General features: G+C 45.2%; 1 protein-coding gene across 3 annotated transcripts in view; it reads right to left on the bottom strand.

Annotated features, from left to right (window-relative positions):
* STX2 (syntaxin 2) overlaps window positions 1-22954 on the bottom strand; it is a 109899-nt gene that overhangs the window by 25435 nt on the left and 61510 nt on the right. For all 3 annotated transcript variants that reach the window (XM_033956380.1, XM_033956379.1, XM_033956381.1), the window contains exons 4-8: window positions 18649-18723; window positions 17890-17963; window positions 12248-12356; window positions 3684-3757; window positions 3423-3560 (exon numbers count right to left, since the gene is read on the bottom strand). In XM_033956380.1, the coding sequence (XP_033812271.1) occupies window positions 3423-3560; window positions 3684-3757; window positions 12248-12356; window positions 17890-17963; window positions 18649-18723 (470 nt within the window). The remainder of the gene's footprint in view (window positions 1-3422; window positions 3561-3683; window positions 3758-12247; window positions 12357-17889; window positions 17964-18648; window positions 18724-22954) is intronic.

Here is a 22954-nt window from a genome sequence, read left to right as displayed (position 1 = left end):
CCGCCGCACCCCACCCGCCCCCCCATTTCTCCCTCCCATCCGAACCACAAGACAGAAATAAATACCTTCTAACAAACTAGCAGCGTTGGTAGCAATCTAGGAAGGATGCTTCGCGGCCTTCTATCGCCCAGCCGTTCCTCTGCCACATCACTGATGATGTCATCAGCAACGCGGCAAAGGAACGGCCGGGCGAAAGAAGGGTTGGAAGAATTCATGCCAAATATTCCCCTTCCTTTAAATGAGATTCTGGCAGAATGAAGGCTGTGTCTGGGTAATCTCCAGTCCATACTGAGAAATTTCTAAATGCACTGAAGAGAAGATAACAGTAAACATGCCTTCCCTACCGTTCAGAAACTGAAGCAGAGCAGAGATTTTGGGATAAAAGTTTATCTCTGCTCAGTGGTAACTCCTATAGAAATACATTTACTGGAGCAGAATCTTGCAGAAGTTCCAATCATTATTACATAGATGACAGTTTGGATGTATGCATAGTCACAATGTTCTAGGATAGTCAACTGACTTTTGTGCAAGTGATTTTCTTTTCCTCTGTACAAAAGGGAGTCTTTTCAACACTTCAAAATGACTGCAGAACCAATTGCTATGATATTTTCATAAGAACATAAAAATAGCCTTACTAGGTCAGACCAATGGTCCATCAAGCCCAACAGCCCATTCTCACAGTGGCCAATCCAGGTCACTAGTACCTGGCCAAAACCCAAGTAGTAACAATATTCCATGCTACCAATCCAGGGCAAGCAATGGCTTCCCCCATGTTTCTCTCAATAACAGACTATGGACTTTTCCATCAGTAAATTGTCCAAATCTTTCTTAAAACCAGCTACGCTATCCGCTCTTACCACAGCCTCTGGCAAAACGTTCTAGAGCTTAACTATTCTATGAGTGAAAAATTTCCTCCTATTGGTTAGAAAAGTATTACCCTGTCTTTGTATTTTTTGATAGAGTGAAAAATTGATCCACTTGTACCCGTTCTACTCCACTCAGGATTTTGTAGACTTCAATCATATCTCCCTCAGCCGTCTCTTTTCCAAGCTGAACAACCCTATCCTTTTTAGTCTTTCCTCATACGAGTGGAGTTCTATCTCCTAACATTTGCAACTGATCCTTTTAGCTTCTTTTTAACCATTTTCCTCATTTTATCATAGTCGCCCTTTTGAAAATTAAACACATTTACTGTAGATTTCTTATGCGACGTCACTCCCGGAACCAGCTCAAATTTGACCACGTTATAATCACTGTTTCCAGCTAGTGGAATTCAGATCAGCACCGAGACAAGACAAAATGAGGCATCTGGAGCATGCCAACATTGTAGATCTTTCTACAGTACTAGAAACATGGCCATAACCATGATCTGAACGCAGCTTCTTTTTTCTTTCTTTTTTAAGAGGGAAGGGAAGAGAAGAGAGACAATATTACTTGAAATGACATACTGTGAGACAGAGGAGAAAGTACTCACTAACTGGAAATCTTAGTTTTTTTGTTTATCATTCAGCAAAGCAAAAAATATAAAACTAAGGGACTGAAGAGACTTGTATGTACAAGAAGTAAAAATTGTTCAAAACTATACACTTAGTTCCGAGCTCTGGAGAGTTGTTCCATTCTGGTGCCCAAAAATGCCACCCATTTGTGTGTCTGATTCAGTCTTGCTCATCAATGAAAAATATGCAGTCTAATCATAATTTTGATACAGTTTGATCTCAAAGGTATCCCACTTGAGATTAGGTTGGGCTCTACTTCATGACTGCTTCCTTGGTTTTGAAATCGGCGAAACAGGCAATTATATCTCGCGGCCAATTGCCACGGGGTACTGTGAGGGCTCGATGCACCCTTTCAATGCCAATGGTATCAGGAGAAACCAAGAGGTATCGGTGGAGAGTAGCATGCTAGCCACCTGCTGGACCACCCACTCACACTTGACATATTCGGCCAGTTCAGGGACACCATGCACTCGAAGATTTGAGCGATGTCCCCGATTCTCCAAGTCCTCTAGTTTATCTAACATGTATGTTTGCTGCGCTTGAAAGTCTTTTGTGCTCATATCAAATTCATGAAGCTGGTCCTGGTGTTCATCCAGGCGCTCTTCCATCTCTCTTATATGGTGCCTAAGTGCCACAATCACACCCCGGAGATCAGCAGCTAACATGGAGAGCTCAGCCTGCACCAATTTTATATCAGCTCTGATTTTGTGCAGATCTTTCACTTCTGCCATTGGCTTCAGCTGGGCTGTTGCAAATATCGTTACTTACTTCCTGGGGAGGGTGCCCGCTGCCCGCCTTGCACCACCATCTTGGAGGATCCCGTGCTGCAAGGCACAAATGCAAAATCTTTCAAAGCTTTACAGATGGTTGAGGCCATCCAAGCTTTACAAACATGATCCGCAAAGACACGTTCACACTTCTTTTTTGCACAAATTGTATGTTTTAGACAATGAGGGCGCTAAATTAAGGCCTGAGCATGAGGAGCTCCGCGTTCAGCTGACCATCGAAGACTGACAGCACTTCCTCCCAATCATAATTTTGCAGTTTCAAAGATAGTCTTAAATCTGATCATAATAAAGTGGAAGGGTACGTACAATGTTTTACAATAACATTCTCTAGCTAAAAGAAGCTTTCAAGTCACAGTTTTTATCTTGAAAACTTTCAAAGGAAGAAGTTATGTTTTCTCATTCCTTCATTCATGAACCGCTTCTATGGACTTACATTACAGTAAAAATCTGGAAAATAAATCATTTTAGGCTCTTTTTTTAATTCATTTGTTACGGAAAAAACTATACAACGGACTACTGGCCACTCAGGCAGCGAAGATAGACAACCAAGTCTCCAACCTGTTGACAACAACCCCAGACTACAAGATATTCAGAAAGGAAATAAAAACTATACTCTTCAAGAAATCCCTTAATAAAGCTTAATACCATGATAAAGCTTAACCCCTCTCTTACCATCCCCTCCCTAACCCCAGATCCTACTTTTCCCTCTCTTGGAAACCTTCTCTGATATAACGTTGCAACCCTTCTTCCATAACTCTTTTTGTAATCCGCTTTGAACCGAAAGGTAATGGCGGAATAGAAATCTGTAATGTAATGTAATGTAAATTACATAAACTCAGAAATATCTTGGGCTCTTTTTACAAAGCTGCGGTAGAGGTTTCTTCCACGGGCTAGCGAAGTAAATGTTTTGATGCTCACAGAATTCCTATGCATGTCAGAGCATTTACCTTGCTGGCCTGAGGTAGAAACCTCTACTGCAGCTTTATAAAAGGAGCCCTTTATGATATTAGAATCGTCTATGAAACAACTTAAAAAGGTAGCTTTTTCTAATGGATAACAAAGTTTTCACTCGGAAAGTAAAATTACATAGACAAAAAAAAAATCACAGCAAGTAAAATTAATCCCAGAATTTGCATACCTGAGTCTCAACTAACATAGCCATATCCATGAACATCTCATGTAATTCCCGTATGCTGGACTCCAGTTTCATAATATCTTTGTGACGCGACTCAATCTCATTCAAAGCTTGTCTAGTAATCTGGGAGTCTGAAATAATCTGAAAAGGTGGGGGGGGGAGAAGATATCTTTAAAAGGATACAGATGTTTTAAAGAAAAGCAATAATCAAAACATGTATAACAACTATAAAAATGAGCACAGCAGACAGTTGCTATAACATACATCAGAGGTGAAAATAGAAGGATTCCCACTCTCCAACATTTCTTCCAGTTCATCATCAGTTGTAGATTTTCCAGCTAACAAAAAAATAAAATATATTAGGAAATGATAAGCAGCTGTAACAACCAATATGAATTCAAATTCTCAACCATTAACAAAACCTGCAAAATAATATAAATATTGATAACACATGGAATAGTTCATCTGATTGAGAAAGGAAGTAATAAAAATATGCTCACTGTGAGAACCAAAACATCTAGATTATTTATAGATACTAATAAAATACACCCAAAGCTGGATAAAACTATGGTAAAATTATGGTCATACCTGTTAATTTTCTTTCCTTTAGAAGCAGCAGATGAATCCAGAGACTAGTGGGTATAGCTCACATCGACCAGCAGGTGGAGATAGAGAACTGATTAACAGTTGGCCTTAAAGCCTGGTGTTCTTTCTGTTGATTCAGTTATGCACTTTGCCCAAGCATCCCGAAAGGAGAATGAGCAGCCACAAACTCCATTCCAGTAAAAAATGTGTCTTTCTCTTCTGAATCCCATTGATATTTTCTCGTTTTACGTTTCATGTTTTTTTTTTGTTTTTTTTTCAGTCATGAAATAATACACTTACCAACCATAGCCCCGGCTAACCTAATGACCTAAACACCCTACACACAGCCCGTGCACTTGGGGAGGGGCTCTGGATTCATCTGCTGCTTCTAAAGGAAAGAAAATTAACAGGTATGACCATAATTTTACCTTCCATAGCAAAGCAGCAGATGAATCCAGAGACTAGTGGGATGTAGCAAAGCAAACTCAAACTGGGTGGGACGCCAATGCCGCCTCTGCCAGCACTGCCGCGCCAAAACTCGCCTCTGAACGGGCTGCTACATCTAACCGATAATGCTTTGAAAAAGTATTCCCTGACGACCAAGTGGCCGCCCGGCAAATCTCCTCTAATGACATCCCCCCGGACTCCGCCCAAGATGTAGCCAAAGCCCGAGTGGAATGAGCATGAAGGTGCTCCGGTACCTTCTTCCCTGACAACACATACGCCGAAGCAATAGCGTCCTTGACCCAACGCGCAATGGACGCTTTAGACGCCGCCATCCCTTTGTTTTTTACCCGCGAACGCGACAAAGAGATGGTCCGACCGGCGAAAAGCATTCGTCACCTCCAAATAATGGAGAAGCATACGGCGGACATCCAGGAGCCGTACCGACAAAAAACGCTTCCCCCAATCCTCCTTCCTGAAGGATGGCAGAAACAGACTCTGGTTCACATGAAAGGACGAAATAACCTTAGGCAGGAAGGACGGCACCGTACGCACCGTCACCCCAGACTCCGAGAAACGCAAAAAGGGTTCCCTGCAAGAAAGCGCTTGCAGCTCTGATACTCGCCTTGCTGAAGCCATCGCCACCAAAAAAACTGTTTTTAGTGTGACATCTTTCAAAGTGGCCGCTGACAGGGGCTCAAAAGGTGCCCCCTGCAATTTCCCAAGGACGAGTTTAAGGTTCCAAGTTGGACAAATTCGCTTAACCGGCGGCCGGATATGTTGAACCCCCTTGAGGAAACGTACCACGTCCGGCTGTGATGCGAGAGCCGAGCGAGCCACCCGGCCCCTGTAACAGGCAATGGCCGATACCTGAACCTTTAAAGAGTTATATTCTAACCCTTTCTCTACGCCCTCCTGCAGGAACGCTAGAATAGCCGGCAGAGAAGCATGGAAAGGCGCAATTCCGTGTCTGCCGCACCATGCCTCAAAGATCCTCCAGACCCTCGCATAGGAGGCTGACGTTGAAATCCTCTTAGCCTTGAGCAGGGTGGAAATCACCCGTTCTGAATAGCCCTTCTTTTTCAGCCGTGACCTTTCAATAGCCAGGCCGTAAGACCAAAGCGGCCCGGATCTTCCATTAAGATTGGACCCTGAGTTAGCAAGTCCGGAGTTACCTGGAACGCTACCTGCTCGCCTACCGACAGCAGCATCAGATCCGCGTACCACGGCCGCCGTGGCTAATCCGGAGCCACCAGGATTACTCTGCCTCGAAAGCGAGCGATGCGTTGCAACACCCGCCCTATCATGGGCCAAGGCGGGAATACATACAGAAGGGAATTCGGAGGCCACGGGAGAGCTAATGCGTCCACCCCTTCCGATCCCTGTTCCTTGCGTCTGCTGAAGAACCGAGGCACCTTCGCATTGCGGGAAGAGGCCATGAGATCCATCTCTGGCAACCCCCATCGACGGACTAGCAGGCTGAACGCTCGAGCCGACAACTCCCATTCTCCCGGATCGAGAAGAGTTCTGCTGAGGAAGTCCGCTTGCACGTTTTCGTGCCCTGCAATGTGGGCCGCCGACAGAAGCGGAATCTGCCCCTCTGCCCACCGAAACAAAAGTCTTGCCTCTTCGGCTAACTGCGGGCTCCGGGTACCCCCCTGACGATTGACATACGCGACCGCCGTGACACTGTCCGAAAAGATCCTGGTCGGTCTGTCCTGAACTAGGGCCTGAAAAGCCCGCAGCGCCAACCGGATCGCTCTTAATTCCAGTAAGTTTATGGGCCATTGAGCCTCCTGGGAAGACCACCTTCCCTGCACCGAGGTGTGCATGCACTGGGCACCCCAACCCTGCAGGCTGGCATCCGTTGTAACCACCACCCAATCCGGTGTGGCCAACGGCATGCCCCTCCAAAGATGCCCGTCCTGGAGCCACCAGCGCATGCTTTGAGCCGCTCGAGGACTCCACTGGAGACGCACATTGTAGTTCAAAGAAGCTGGAGACCAGCGAGAGAGCAGAGACTGCTGTAAGGGTCTCATGTGGCTCCGGGCCCAGGGAACCACCTCCAGAGTCGCCACCATGGAGCCCAGCACCTGCACATAATCCCAAACTCGAGGTCTGGGCGACCCGAGAAGGAGGCGAATTTGCGCCTGCAATTTCTCCCCCCGATCTCGGGGTAGAAACACCTTCCCCAGAGCCATATCGAACCGCACCCCCAGATGCACCAAAGACTGCGATGGGGACAAAACACTCTTGGGAAAGTTGACAATCCACCCCAACGACTGAAGGAGAGAGATCACTCTCTGCGTCACCGACAAACTCTCCTGCCGGGATGAGGCGCGGATCAACCAATCGTCCAAGTAAGGGTGTACCCGAATCCCTTCCTTGCGTAGAAAAGCGGCTACCACCACCATGACTTTGGAAAACGTGCGGGGAGCCGTCGCCAGGCCAAAGGGCATTGCCCGAAACTGAAAATGTTGGCCCAGAATCGCAAACCGCAGATACCGCTGGTGCGGAGGCCATATCGGAATATGGAGGTATGCCTCCTTGAGATCGAGAGACGTGAGGAACTCTCCTGGTCTTACCGCCGCAATAACTGAGCGCACCGTTTCCATTCGGAAATGGCGCACGCTGAGGAATCTGTTGACCCCTTTGAGATCCAGCACTGGTCTGAAGGACCCCCCCTTCTTTGGTACAATGAAGTATAGGGAATAGATCCCGCGGCCTACCTCTTCCGGGGGCACCGGTACCACCGCCCCCAGATCGAGCAGCCCCTGAAGAGTCCTGCGGACCTCGGATCCCTTGGCCTTGCCACGGCACGGGGACACCAAGAAAGAATCTACGACGGGAGCGGCGAATTCTAATTTGTACCCTTCGTGAACAATGTCCAATACCCATTGGTCGGACGTGACAGTGGCCCACTCCGCCCGGAATGCCGAAAGCCGACCCCCTAAGGGCAGGGCGGAGGGAGCCAAGCCCCCGTCATTGTGGAGGGCGACTGGCTGGGGTACGGGCTGACTGCCCTGAAGAGGGTCTCGCCGCACGAAAGGAACTTCTCTGCTGAAACCGAGGTCTCGAAGCAGAGAACGGGCCAGATGCAGACCTGGAAAAAGGTTTACCAGCCCTGGCCCGCCTAACATCCCGGAAACGCGGTCTAGACGATGCGGCCCTTACCGGGGGCCTAGTCCTGTCCTCCGGTAAACGCTGCGTTTTGGTATCCCCAAAATCTTTTACCAGTTTATCCAACTCCGCTCCAAACAATAAACCCCCTCTAAACGGGAGTCTCACCAGCCGGAGCTTGGACGCTGCATCGGCCGCCCAATGACGGAGCCACAAGGACCTGCGGGAAACCACAGACAGAGACATCTGTTTCGCAGACGCCCGAACAATATCATACAAGGAGTCCGCCAAATAAGCCAAGCCGGACTCCAAATTAGCCAGTTCCGAAGGGATAGTACCTCCAGACCCCAGCAATTTATCGGTCATCCCTTGTGACCACTGCAGACAAGCCCGCGCCGCGTAAGAACTGCAGATTGCGGCCTGTAAGGTAACTGCAGCCACTTCAAAGGACATCTTTAGGGAAGCTTCAATCTTTCTATCCTGTGCATCCTTGAGTGTCACGCCCCCTTCTACCGGCAAGGTAGTTCTCTTAGTCACCGCTGCCACCAGAGCGTCCACCTTAGGCAATCTAAACCTGTCCAGTTCGGACGGTTCGACCGGATACAAGAGCCTCATGGCCCTTGCCACCCGCAAACTGGCCTCCGGCGCCTCCCATTGCACCGAGATCAGCTCCTGCATGGCCTCATGTACCGGAAAGGCCTTAGACGGCCTACGGGTACCTGCCATCAGGGGGTTACCGGACCCCGTGGCATCTTCCTGAGCAATGTTCAAACTCTGCAAAGCTTTTGAAATAAAAGAAGAAAGCTCCTCTCTATGGAACAACCGGATAGCCGTAGGGTCATCCCCCTCCCTACCCGGGATACTCTCCGTGTCCCAATCCAATAGCTCCCCTTCCTCCAATGACTCAGGCAGGGAGAAAGGAGATCTGGGCAACATATCCACTGCCTCCGCAGACACTAGCCTGCGCTTCTTAGCCCCCTGCGACTGCCCCGGGGAACCTGCTGCCCCTGCCGTGGGTCTAGCCTCTGTCCCCTCCCCCCCCCGAAGAGGTAGAGGGCACCGCAAGGGACCGCCCGGCCCCCAGCCCCGGCTGGGTAGGCTGCGAGCGCTGTAATTGAAATGCCTGATGGAGCAACAGCACAAAGTCGGGCGAAAATGCACCCCAGCTAAGAGGCACTCCCCCGCCCTGCTCCGAGCCGAGGGGAGGGGCCGTGCCGGCCTCCAGCGCTGACGCCTGTTCCCCCGCCGCCTCACTCTTGTCCTCCGTGGCCGAGTCATGCAGCAACCCTGCATCGGCTCCGAGCGGCGGGGACATTGCGCAAGACTCCCGCACCCGGGACATGGCCGCCTCGCAAGCCGCCAAAAACGGGTCGTCTGCCTGTGCTTCCAAGCACCCGGCAGAGCAAAGACCCGCCCGTGTTCGGCGCTTCCCACAGCGCAAACACAGCTGACTAACTTCTGCAGCCATCCCCCCTCGGCCTGATCAAACAGCTCCGACGCGGTTTTTCTTTTTTTTTTTTTTTTTTTTCCTCACACACGCGGCGAACGCCGCCGAATGACGACTCCGCCCCCCAAGACGCCCGGCACCCGGGAAAACGCGACCACACTCGAGAAGAAAAGAAAACACTCACCCGGTCAGCCGCTTACCCCCGAAGCCAGGCAATCATTGGTAAATGTACTGCATGCCGAGTGAAGCACAGCACGGCTCAGTACAAGCAGGAAGGCCCTTTTTTTTTTTTTTTTTTTAAACTGGAATGAAGAAGCCAGCCACTCCTGCACCTGGAAAGGAACCCCTCTATCCAACGGAGGGGAGGGTGGAGCAGGGACCTGGGAGGGCCCAGGTGTACCTCCCAAAGCCGGCACCAAACAGCCAGGCACCCCCACCTACTGAAGAGAACTAGTCTCAACAGAGGAATCCTACCGGAACACCACTTCAATCTATCCTGCAGCAGGCAGAGACCAGGAGCTAGAAGGATAGCTCCCACCCTGCTGGGAGATAGAGCAAAACTGAATCAACAGAAAGAACACCAGGCTTTAAGGCCAACTGTTAATCAGTTCTCTATCTCCACCTGCTGGTCGATGTGAGCTATACCCACTAGTCTCTGGATTCATCTGCTGCTTTGCTATGGAAGATAAAAATACTCTAAGATGAGGACCCATCATTACTTTGTGAGTCTTTTCAGTTTTGTTCCAGTGTCTACAGTAGAGGTTGCAAGTATGCACAAAGGTGTTGCAATCTCTTCCATTCACAAACCCCTCCTCCCTACCTGCCAGATTTTAAGATAGTAGATTGTGGTTTTATTGTATTAGGTACAGAAAATAGATTAAAAAAACAACACAAAAAACCTCAAAACACGCACATGACACTATTGCTAATTATGTTTATTGCTACATTTTATCAGGGCTCCAAATCTGTTAACCTCAGAAACAGATGATCAGCTTGATCAGCTCTCTATTATCAGAGTAGTCTGCTCTTTTTTCCCCATCTGAATTATTTGCTGCTCTATGCTGTTGGTGGTGTATTAGCCTCATCCTTCCCCGTGACATTACCAGCGTCAATCATGTTTTAACCAGTTTTAAGCTTGTTTTGTTTCTGGCCACCAGAGCAGAGAATGCTGAAGGTCGGATGTTATTTGTATCTTTTTGAGATGTTTTGGAAAATTGAGACTATTGGGACGACAGAATCATTTCAGAAATTCCGAGGTATACACGGGCAAATGAGGTAAACTGTGGATCCATTTGGCCCAGAAAACGCATGGCAGATCTGAAGGTGGTTTTGAAGTCTCTGCTGCGGTAGGAAGTCACAGGTTTGAATAGTGTCTAGGAGTGCCCCAATGAAATCTAGAACTTATGTAGGCTACAAGACTTTTTGTAACTGACTGCAAAGCTGAGAAGTTTCAGAAGACACACCATTGAACTGATTGCTATCTGCACAGCTTGCAAAATTGGGGCCTTTTTAGTTTATTGGTACAATGAATGGTCTACCAGCAAATCTATTATGTCAGGTGTTCTGAAAGGATCTTTATTACCACCAACTCTCTTTAAGTTATATCTGGTTCCTTTAGCAAAATTACTAGTCATTGAACATCAAATTTCACATCTTTGCTAATAATGAGGAAAAATAAACAAGGAAAGAAAGAAATGTGTGAGGTCCTGCTATAAGAAAGTATTTAATGATTTATCTGGAACATTGCTGAATGATGGTGATTCATTCCCTGATCTCCTGAGGAAGCTTAGGGCTAAACAGACCCCGTTGGGATCAGAGACAAGCAGTTTGATTATGAGCATCAATCTGAGCCAAGTTCCTGTTTTTTGATGTTTTATTTTGGACTCTATGCATAGTACAGTATATAATTGGAGGTGGTGGTAGACCAATGATTGATGAAATAAACCCATTGAATAGATCAGCATGAGCTGCTCTGTTGTGAGTTGGGAAAAGGGAGTCTGAGGTCTTTCCATCCTCCGAGGGTGCAAGATATATTCAATCGGCTATATTTGGAATTTTTTGATTATGACTATGAAACTGTTGGAAGGATGAATTTTTGAGATTTACAAGAAAGATTGTTTAATACTAGAGAATGACATGGGAACTCATTTTCCCGCGCTATCCACATGAGTTCTTTTCCTGTCCCTTCCTCATTCCTGCAAGCTCCATCCTCATCTGCACAAGCCTCAAACACTTTAAAATCATAAGTGTTCGAGGCTTGTGCGGTTAAGGCAGAGCTTACAGGAATGGGACAGTGACAGTGACAAAAGTGGTAGGGATTTGAGAAGTTTTAGTTTATGTATTTCTATTACTATCTAGCACTCATATTGAAGGCAGAAGTATTATGGTTCGTGGGTGTGGCTGTCATAGATCAGTGGTTCTTAAACCTGTCTTGGGGGATCCCCAGCAAGTTGGGTTTTCAAGATATCCCTAATGAATATGCATGAGCAAGATTTGCCTATAAAATAGGTAGTAGACATGCAAATTTCCTTCATGCATATTCATTACGGACTGGCTTGAGGTCCCCCAAGGCAGGTTTAAGAACCATTGTCATAGATAAACCAATTCAGCTTTGCTTAGAAGAAACTCTATTACATTTCTTGCTCCCATTTCGACAGATCCAGGAATGTCTGGTCTATCTCACATAGAAGTCCTACCTTTAATTCAATGCAGTTGTTTCCCAGAATTTAGACTTATATGTATTCAATGATTTGTTATCAGTGAAAATTCCCCAGTGGGATAATGGAACTCCCAGGATAAACAAGCATCTGATATTTTAGAGGTTATGTCAGAAAAGAGGATTTGGATGGTAGCCCAACCGATTGCTAGGAATCTATCTATTCAATCTATTTTAGTTACAGAGTGCAGCCTTCTACCCAAAACTCTTATCAATATATCTAGCTGATCTCTTTCCTCCTTAAATTCAGTAGGTATGAATTTATTTGCCCAGATGCTTGGGTTGTAGAGGACTGCTGACTTCACATGTAGCCTCTCATTTTTATCACCTCTTTCAAACGGTTCATAGTCATTCGCACGCGAGACACCAGTGCGCCAACAATCGAGTGCAGACAATTCAGCGCAAGACACTAGCGCACATTAAAATAAAAATCATCATTATGAAATTAGGCCAAGATTATGAATTGCCAAAAGCAAGAAATATGCATTAGAGAGAGAAGTCAGGTCCTTTTCTTACTTATTTCCAGCTGACGCTGTATCCGTCCTTTGCTACGTTCTCGAAAAAGGGTCTGTGTTTCATTATATTCAGTCATAACCTCCACAAATTTCCTTGATAATACCGAGTGCTGTAACAAAAAGAAGATTATACCTGTGTGCAACATTTTCTAGCACAGGGTCGGCAAAACTGAGATGGAGCCCAACTATAATACATTGAGCAGAACAAAGCTGCAGAGGACTCTCTTTTTCTCATAAACCTGAATTGAAAGCCTCAGTGATTATTTAAAGAAAGCACTAAATGCTACATAAATATCATCATTATTGTTATTAATAAAAAGAGAGGCTTTTAAAAATCAAAATTGCAAAGAAAAGTAAAGATTAGGTTCTCACCTCGTTAATCTTCTTTCTAGTAGACATACACTCTATTCCTGAACTTGTGGGTAGTCAACCTCCTCTCATTAGAACTCATGTAGGGAGCTTCAGTTGCATTCTTTTGCTCTGCTTCTTATCCCTCTGGGCTGTCCTTCCTCTGTTCATATCAAACAGTCAGTCAGCCCTAGAGAGGAAAAAGAAGAGGGAGGGGTGCAGGGACTCTCCTTGAGAAACTTGTCTGTTCTGCTCATAACATAACAGATAAGGTGAAAGACAAACAAATCACCAACTTGAGTGCAACTTGCACTAAATGTATGGGAGATTTGTATAGATACTCTCTAGATACCTCAATGTGGCAGTAGCAGCCTCTATTCTTGTCAAGGCAGGACAAAAGAAACAAGATGTCTGAATTGTCAGGTCTTGAGGCAAGAAGCAGGCAAATTCACAGCTGACAGGATAGGCTTCAGACGGCACTCCTGAGAACTGGCGGTATTGCCTGGATGCTTGGAAATTACCGTGACCTGTCCCTCTAGGGATTTGAAGCCCACTGCCCTGTAAGGATTTCAGCTTTCAGTCCTGCATGCTGGTCATATCATTCAGGCCTTTCCAAAAACGTAACTGTCCCTTGAATGGCAGTTGACCTCAGTCTGTACTCTTCTGCAGCCAGAACTGTCCCACAAAGGGGATGCTCTGCAGCACCAAAAAGCCTCGCAAACAGTTAGCAAAAAACAAAACAATTTTAAATGAAAATAAACGAGCAGAAAAGGCAAGTTTCTGCTGTCTCACTTGCAGTAAGGCAACTGAGGAACTGAAGGACAGCCCAGAGGGATAGGAGAAACAAAAAAATGCAAATGAAGCTCCCTACAAGAGTTCTCATGAGAAGAGGAATAGTATGTCGTACTAGAAATGTTTTTATGCAGCTGCATTCTGGTCAGTATTTATAATAAGTTATTGCAAATTACCGTATTTTTCGCTCTATAAGAAGCACTTGACCATAAGACGCACCCTAGATTTAGAGGAGGAAAAGAAGAAAAAAAACAAACCCATTCTGAACCAAATTCTCCCTGCCAGGCTCTGCGCCCAACCTTCCACACTCCTTGCCAGGCTCTGCACCATGCCCCCCCCCTCCCTGCTAGGCTCTATACCCTGTCCCCCCTCTAGTGGTCTAGTGCAGAAGTTCCCAACCTTGTCCTGGAGGAGCACCAGGCCAATTGGGTTTTCAGGATAGCCCTAATGAATATGCATGGAGCAGATTTGCATGCCTGTCACTTCCATTATATTCAAAACTCTCTCATGCGTATTCGTTAGGGCTAGCCTGAAAATCCAATTGGCCTGGTGGTCCTCCAGGACAGGGTTGGGAACCACTGGTCTAGTGGTAGGATGGAACAGGGCAGGCAGGCAGGCAGGCAGGCCCAGTGACAGGCAGGCCTAGTGACAGGCAGGGCCCCCCATCCCAAGCAGGCAGGGACCCCCCCCCTTTATGGTAGTTTAGTATGAACCCATATTATACCCCTTTTACAACCCCAGCCCACAAACACGCACCACTGTCACCCTCCAATTCAAGAACAATTCTACCCTAAACCAGCTCACACTCCTTCCCATTGCACAATACCCCAGCCTAGACCTTCTGCACATCATACCAGTCCCACGATTGAGCAGTCAATGTCTCAATGCTAACCAATGCTTTACCCCACTCGACCATTGTGCTACCAGGTCATAAACACCCCAGAGATCCACAGTGCCTTTTTGCACCCTCAACCCCCTCCCCCCGCAACACAGAAATTGACCTGAAAGCCTTGTCAACTAAACAGCCCAATCACGCCGGGCTAATGTGAATGGGCAGCACATCACCCACCGCAAGGGGTGGGGACACAGAGAATCATCGAACAAAAGCTAGAAGCAGCACATCCAGCAGCGGCTCTGCGTCACTCCTATCCGCACAGCACGAATCTTCCCACCCCAGCAGCTGCACAGCCAAGGAGGCCCTGCAGCGCCACTCCGGTCTCCACACAGGCCCACATGCACACCCACAGTGGACCGACAGCAAACCCCCAGCGCTGCCTCTATTCTCCCCCCCCCCCCCCCAGACTCAGCACACAAACACCAACACCTACCCGACACCAACCGCACCATGCCCAATACTGTCCCACTAAGCCATTCTACTGATGGCTAGTTCGGGAGTCAGCCAGAGGGAAGGGAAGGGCAGGACCACCGGAGGAGTTAAGTAAGGTAACGGGTAGGGTATTAGCTCCATAAGATAACACCCTTATTTCCACCCTCTGGCTGGCCCAGAACTTCCTCTCCGATGTCAGAATTGACATTTGGGGGAGGGGGGAAGTCTTGTGGCCCTGCTGCTTGTGCAGTCACTGCACACCTGGCCTGTTGCTGCATCAGCGAAGCAGGAAGAAATCGGTGGCGGTGGCTTGGGGGAGGGAATGGAGTGTGTTGGGTGGCAAGGGGCAGGCAGGGAGAGAGGAAGAAAAAAGTTTTAAAGTTGAGGGAGGGAATGGAGTGTGTTGGACTCATGTAGGGACAGAAAGAGATGTTGGTTGTGGAAGAGGTCTGGAGAGGAAGCATGCAGGAGGCAGAAAGAAGGGAAGAAATATTGGATGCACAGTCAGAAAAGTGCAACTAGAGACTCATGAAAGCACCAGACAACAAAGGTAGGAAAAATGATTTTATTTTCAATTTAGTGATCAAAATGTGTCAGTTTTGAGAATTTATATCTGCTGTCTATATTTGTCTATTTTTCTATAGTTGTTCCTGAGGTGACATTCCATATTTTAAAATCATCTGTCTTGACCTCTTTGAAAACCCCCCAAATATAAATGATAATTAACATTTTCTGTGCGTACAGTGCGTTTTGTGTTTTTTTTACATTTTTATTGTTGGTAGATCATTTTGACTTGGTCATTTTAAAAGTAGCTCACAAGCCAAAAAAGTGTGGGCACCCCTGGTTTACAGGCTGCAGCAACGGCAGCAGAGAAAGCAGCAACTGAGTCGAAGAGAGAGAAGCCAACCTCACCTCTCCAGGCTATCGATGACCCCTTGTAGCAGTGGGGCTCCGGAGGAAGAGAAGACAATAATTTGACAATACGGTAAGTGAAGGGAAGAGATATGGGACCGGAGGGGGCCTGCAGGAGATGCCGCATGCCAGGGTCGTGATGGAGTTAAGGAAAAAAAGAGTGGGACAGGAGTATTAGGAAAGAGACAGTTGATGCTAAATGTAGGGGGAGGAAAGATAGACAGGGTAATGCTGAGGATGAGAGACAAAATGGCATTGTAGATGGGGAAAGAAATAGAGATGATGTTGGATTGTAGGGGTGTAAGAGAGGGAGAGACAAAGGAGATCCTACATGGCTGTAGTGGAAAAGGGTGATGGGGAGAGAGGAGATTCTGGATGAAATGGGGGGGGGAGGGAGACATGGGATAGAAAAGGGGCAACACTGAATGGAAGAGGGAGACTCTGGTTGGAAGGGAGAGAGAAGAAGGAGATGCTGGATGGAATAGGATAGAGTTAGTGAAATTCTGAGAAATATGAGTTAGAGGTTGGCCAGGGTGAGGGAAATAGATGGTGCTATTTTAGGTAAATGTGGTAAAAACAGGGAAATTTAAGGACTGTGTAGTAGCAATGAAATCTAAACAGAGAGGCAGAAAAATAAATGGAAGAAACTGAAAGGAAAAGATCAGTACTGGAGATAAATGTAATGGAGGAAATGAAGACAGGAGAAGAAAGAATGACAAATGGACAGGAAACCTTGGCAAGACAGAGTTAAGAGAAGACAGAGGAAGGCAGAAACTGGAATCAATAAGATTAGAAAAATTAAATTGCCAGACAAAAATAAAGTAGGATCGTAGCTGTGCTATTTTGCTCTAAAGGTTAATAGATAAAAATACAACATATGTAGACAAAAATTAAATGGAACCCTTAAGAAGTCAGACACTGCACAGAATGCAGCACCACAGAAAGAGAAAAAGTGATTTATTTCTTCTTGTACTGTGGAAAATATAAAAATAGCAGGTATAAATTTAAAAAAAACTAACATATTACAAATCATATATTATAAATTAAATATAAATAAAAAATGGAAAATAAGGTGATAGCTTTTAATTGGAATAAATTACTACATTTTTCAGACACACAGTAGAAGGTTCCTTCCCTGCTGTGTTCAATGACCCTATTGTACCTTTACTGTTGACGTAGGTGTTTCCTCCCCCCACCATAAAGAATTAAAGTTATATTATGCATGGTAGTAACGGTGGGAAGATCACGAGGGGGAGGGGAGGGGGCCCCCTTCTTAATTTCTGCCCCAGGCCCCACAGTGTCCTGAAGAGGACAGTGGCATGGCTAGGGGAAGAGTCCTCGCTGTCAGGAGAGGGAGCACAATGAAGATGTAGAGAAGGTATAGCTGAACAATCACAACATCAGCATTATTTACTCTATTGTAGTACAGTGGAGAACAGGAAGAATAGGTTTTATTTATTTTAAACATTTTTAACCCATTGAAACCTAAGAAGCTGCAGTGCATTCTTTTGTTTTCTAGTATCAAAGGTCTGTACTTGGTCAAGGCTTAATTTCTGGAGGAAAACTCTGGAATGCAGTTCTACCATTTCTTTCAGACTCTTGGAGCAAGAAGAATATTCAGCTCCATTCCCATCCTTCCTAATAGTCTGCTCCCCAATTTAGCCCTTGCTGCCTACGCTCCCATTTCCCTGCTCCTTAGTTCAAATGCCTATCTACAAATTAAGCCCTGATTTTGGGTACAGATTTGTGCTGGATGCGAGACCTTTGCTAATTATGTTGTCACCAGGGTCAAACACAGCATATTATTAGGCTGGTAAAAATGAGGAGACAATTGCATTTGAAAATACATACATATAAAAATAATCTTACTGGGTCAAACCAATGGTCCCATCTAGCCCAGTATCCTGTCATCATGGTGGCCAATTCTGGTCAGAAGAACCTGGTAATAACCCAAATAGTAGCAACATTTCATGCTACCAATCCAGAGTAAGCAGTGGCTTCCCCTATGACTGTATCAATAGCAGACTATGAACTTTTCCTCCAGGAACTTGTCCAAACATTTTTTAAACCAGCTACATTAACGGCTTACCACAGTCTTGTGGGACAGTTTGGCCCTGTTGGCTGCAGTCTGCCCACTCCTTTTCTATCTAGTGAAACACCTAAGGATGCTTACCGAGATAAAATTTACTCCCTCATTAACAAATTAATGGTATTCAGTACTTGTCCTTTTCTTTTCAACACTTCAATACTCTCTATAATCATACCTGAGTTTTTCGAATCCTGAGATCCACTGAAGTCCTGTTAACATTGTCATCCTGATCAAAACTTTGCTCAATTGCTGAAAGAGAGATAATTATGATTTGTAAGATAAATACAATGCATAAAATACTACTTCTAAATATTCTGATGTCAAATCATTTGTGTTATGAAAGTCATGCTTCAATTTATTTCTTAGTCTTTCTACTAGTCTCTGGCAAAGATGCTCAAGAGAAGCAGAATAGTCCAGAAGCTACCTGGAAGAGCTCCTGCCTCAGCACCACTGCTCCAGTGCCCTAAGAGAAACAGTGGAAGGGATGCAACAATGTCCACCAAATTAAGAGGATTGCAAATTAGAGAATGACACGGTGACAAAATTCATCATCGTTCCCGTCCCCGCGGATAACCGTGGGAAAACATCTTCATGTCATTCTTTAAGGAGAGAGGGAAGAATCAGAGTATAATTGGGCACAACCACTGACCCGCAAGCTTTGTTTTGAAGAATGCTGGTGTAGAAGGACCGAGGTTGAAATAGACACTAGAAAATGACATGGGATTATTTCCCGCGGTTATCCGCGGAGACGGGAACGGTGATGAATTTTGTCACCGTGTCATTCTCTATTGCAAATGAAGGTTCATAGCACCAGATCTGCATACTGGTTCTGACTGAGCTCTGGAAGTAGAAGAAAAATTGAACTACTATCCTCCTTTCCCACCCCTGCACTCCCACCCCAACTCAAAAAACGGTAAAAAAATTTTATACTTACTTTTTAACTTTGCACGAACTTTATTAGCTATTCTCTTGATTTCTTTGTTAAGGTCCTCAAGCTCTTCCTTTGTTTCTATATGAGAAAATAAATTAACTGATAAAGCATCGTGTCCTTTTGTTGTTACAATAAATCGTGAGATGAACTGACAAGCATTCTTTAAGATGCCCAAGCTATGTTCTCTATAAAGACCCTAAAATGATCTGAAGTAAAATTATAGGTGTGCTACAGGGTTTAATGTGATCCTCAAATGGGGGTGAGGAGAAGAATATAAATTTCAAGCATATTCTTTTAGAGGTTGGCAAGATAAGACAGGAATGTTCCAGTGATATCAACTAATGTATGAATATTACAACTGTGCACTGCATAGAATGGCCCTACACTAGTTTTATAGGTTATATAATGAATGCACACACACAAAATATATGCATGGCTATTAAACAAAAATAAATTTTTAAAATTATTCACAACAGATAAGATTTGCAAATCCTTAACTGCCACAAATAAGCAACACAGACATCATATCTAGTAAATCACTTATCTTCAGAGGTTCACTTTAACAAGTGCATTGTCCTCCAGAAATGTACAGTCAAATCTCGGTTTGCGAATAACGCGGTTTGCGAGTGTTTTGCACAGGACTGGTGCCCGAAGATCCTGCCTCTTGCCTGGGCTGGGCCTTGAGCATCTGCGCATGCTCAAGGCCTTCTGGTTCCAGCTCTCGCCGAGTGGTCTTAATTAATTTCTGAAAACTGCAATAGGATAACATAGCTTGCTGAATACATTTACCTAACCAAGATTGTTGCCTACCAGCTTGAAATGCTAGGGTCCTATCTAAGAAAGTCTTATATCTACACCCATTAATTTTTGGAAAAGCATACAAGTAGAAGTTTCTAGTTTCTCTTGATGGTCTATGCAACACAAAATGAGGGAAAAAGGTAAACTGGAGACAATCTCAATATCAGCTTAAAGCAGATATAGGAAAATTTGAATAATACTCTTGCCTCCAAAGGCAGCCAATGAAGTAAACGATAATATGGACTAATATGGTCGTTCTTTTTTAAACCAATAATCAATTGAATATCTGTATTCTGAATTAACTGTATAACAACATAAATCTTTCGGTTCAAGGAGATTTACAGGAAAAATGGCTGAGGAGAATCAGCAAGCTACAGCAATGAAAAGAACTGAAAATTGTATAGATTGCATAGAGGGAAGTCAAGCAAGGTTTTATAAGGAGGGAGATAAATACTATAAATAGATAAAAATGTTTATAGTCTTAGAGCAACAACTTGGAACAGAGAGTCAGTGGGTCGGGAGTCTTTTCATGGAAAAATTTAAGGTGGGTCATTCTGTTTGTGGAAGAGGAGCGTTTTTAGGAGCTTTCTGAAGTGCACGTAAGAAGAGGTTGATGTTTTGACCAGTTGGCTCCATTCGGGATCTTTGGAGGCTGCTTGGTAGGGTAGGAGTCTGTACCGGACCATGGTGCGCCCTCACCTGGAGTACTGCGTCCAGCACTGGTCGCCATACATGAAGAAGGACATGGTACTACTCGAAAGGGTCCATAGAAGACCGACTAAAATGGTTAAGGGGCTGGAGGAGTTGCCGTACAGTGAGAGATTGGAGAAACTGGGCCTCTTCTCCCTTGAAAAGAGGAGACTGAAAGGGGACATGATCGAAACATTCAAAATACAGAAGGGAATATGCTTAACAGATAAAGACAGATTGTTCACCCTTTCCAAGGTAGGGAGAAAGAGAAGGCAATCTCTAAAGTTGAAAGGGGACAGATTCCGTATAAACATAAGGAAGTTCTTCTTCACCCAGAGAGTGGTAGAAAACTGGAATAAAGAAGATAGGGATCATCGTTGGAGATTCCATCATACGCAATGTGGACAGCCACACTGCAGGGAGCTTTCCAAGCTTGAGCACTAGCCGGGTCAGTTCTATCCTCATTTGTGTGTCTGAAAGATCATCTGTCCACAGAGAACTACCGTTACAGGTAAGCAACTTCTATTTCTGAGGAAAGTTTGATAACAGCATTTCCCATTTCCTGCAACTACAACTCTTGTCAGGAAATTAATAACTGCAATATTATAATACATTGTGTGAGCAGTTATGATTGACTAAATCAGTTCATAGATTTTATGTTAAACCTTTCTATCAATGCATACTAATGTGTAGTAACGGGTCAATTTTGAAATGGCTTTCTTTAATATCAACAAGGTCTATGGGCTAGATTCACAAAGCAAACCGATCGTGTACCAATTGGTTTGCGACCAGATTTCCCTCCGGCCCGATTCACTAACCTCTCCTGCGATCCGCTTCCAATCCATGCATGCAAATGAGGGGAAACACATGCAAAGTAGACAGGGACGCGATTCACCAACAAAATTTTAAAAACCGACTGGGCTGGCTGATCAACCCAAGAAGCGACTGCTGGGGACCAGTCGCAAACTTCTTTTCGACTCTCCAGCTCCACTGAAGCCCTGCTCTCTGCACACCCTGCTCTCTGCTGCCCCGATGCTCTTCCCCAAACTCTCTGCCTGCTCTGCCCCGAATCGCCGCCCTGTTCTTTCCAAAATTTCTCCTGCCTGCTGCCCCGAATCTCTCCTGCCCTTCCCCGCACTGCGAGCCCGTGGTTTTAACCCACAGGTTTATAGCGGGTTAAAACTATGGGCTCGCTGGGCTAAAAAAGTAAAAAGGTGTTTTGTTTTTTTTTAAAAAGTCATGGCTAGGACGGGCATGAACAGACCATCTACAGATGGTCTGTGCATGTGTCAGGATCGCACACTAGCAATTCGTGCTGGCAGATGGGGCGTTCCTCTGATCGTCCTCATCTGCATATTGGAGTTTGAAGAATCCATCGGACCTGCCCAGATCAGACACGGAGGTCCCGATTGAGCAGGTTCGTGAATCTGGCCCTATGTGTATTAAGTGTATGTTATTGCCATTAACAAATAACTGCCTTAGTTTGCTCTGAACATGCCCACTATCATCTCTCCACAAGTATGTTAAGATAAAGAATGTTTCTGATAGAATAACCACAAACAAGAAAACACAGACAAGATAATACTCATCAGTATTCTTTCTGGTTTCAGCTCAAATGGAACCACAGCTGAGAAGAAGCAGTATAAGATCTCACTTCGAACTAGCCAGGGATTTGAACTCCCTCCCCCACACATAGTTAGCCTAAGGGCTGATGCTCAAAGCCATGTGCTGATGGGCCCATATTGCAACAGCAATGTTAGAAAAAGCAAAAAATTGATGCAATGCTTAAAGTAAGCCTTAATTAAAATTTTTAGGAGTGGTAACTGTACAATTAAATGGAAGATTTGCAGCTAATGGGAGGGGGGGGGCACAACATGCCCAATACATGTGAACAAAAGGTTTGGTAGTAAGCGCAACTCTTATGCACATGCCCAGACAAAAGGAAAAATTATGTTCTTACCTGCTAATTTTCTTTCCTTTAGACACAGCAGATGAATCCAGAGACCAATGGGATAGCACACATCTACCAGCAAGGTGGAGATAGAGAAACTGATTAACAGGTGGACCTACTGGCTGGCATGCCTCCTGCATCTTTAGTATTGTTCCTTGCCCAAGCATCCATAACCATCAATATGCTTAGCATGTAAAAAAAAAACTTATTTTCCATAACAAATTTCAAAAGGTAATAATACAGAATACAACTATTAATAATAACAGACTTCGAAAGTTGCAAAAGAAAAAAAACGACAGTCAATATCCAGAAAGGGTGGGGCTCTGGATTTATCTGCTGCGTCTAAAGGAAAGAAAATTAACAGGTAAGAACATAATTTTTCCTTCCTTAGCAACAGCAGCAGATGAATCCAGAGACCAATGGGATGTAGCAAAGCAATCCTCAATCTGGGTGGGAAGCAAACGCCACCTCCACAACAACTGAAGCAGTAAACGCAGCCTCCGCATGCGCCCCCACATCTAACTGATAATGCTGAGATAAAGTATTCTTGGAAGACCAAGTAGCCGCTTGACAAAACTCCTCCAAGGAAAAAACCTCTGGATTGAGTCCAAGAAGTAGCCATCGCTCTGCTGAATGGTCATGAAGTTCTTCCGCCAACCGCTTCCCTGCCATCAAGTAAGCGTAAAGAATGTCCTCCTGGACCCTTAGAGCAATGGAGACTTTGGACGCTGTCATACATTTGTCGCGTCCCTTGAAGAAAACAAAGAGGTAATCTAAACGATTAAAAGTCATTAGAAACCTACAGATTACGGAGAATGTAGAAGAAAAGTTTGCCTCCCCATTCCTCCTCCCAGGAAGAAGGAAGGAAAA

This window comes from Geotrypetes seraphini, chromosome 8 (genome assembly GCF_902459505.1).
Source record: "Geotrypetes seraphini chromosome 8, aGeoSer1.1, whole genome shotgun sequence".
Taxonomy (NCBI): Eukaryota; Metazoa; Chordata; class Amphibia; order Gymnophiona; family Dermophiidae; genus Geotrypetes; species Geotrypetes seraphini.
This window is presented reverse-complemented; position numbering and strand designations above follow the sequence as displayed.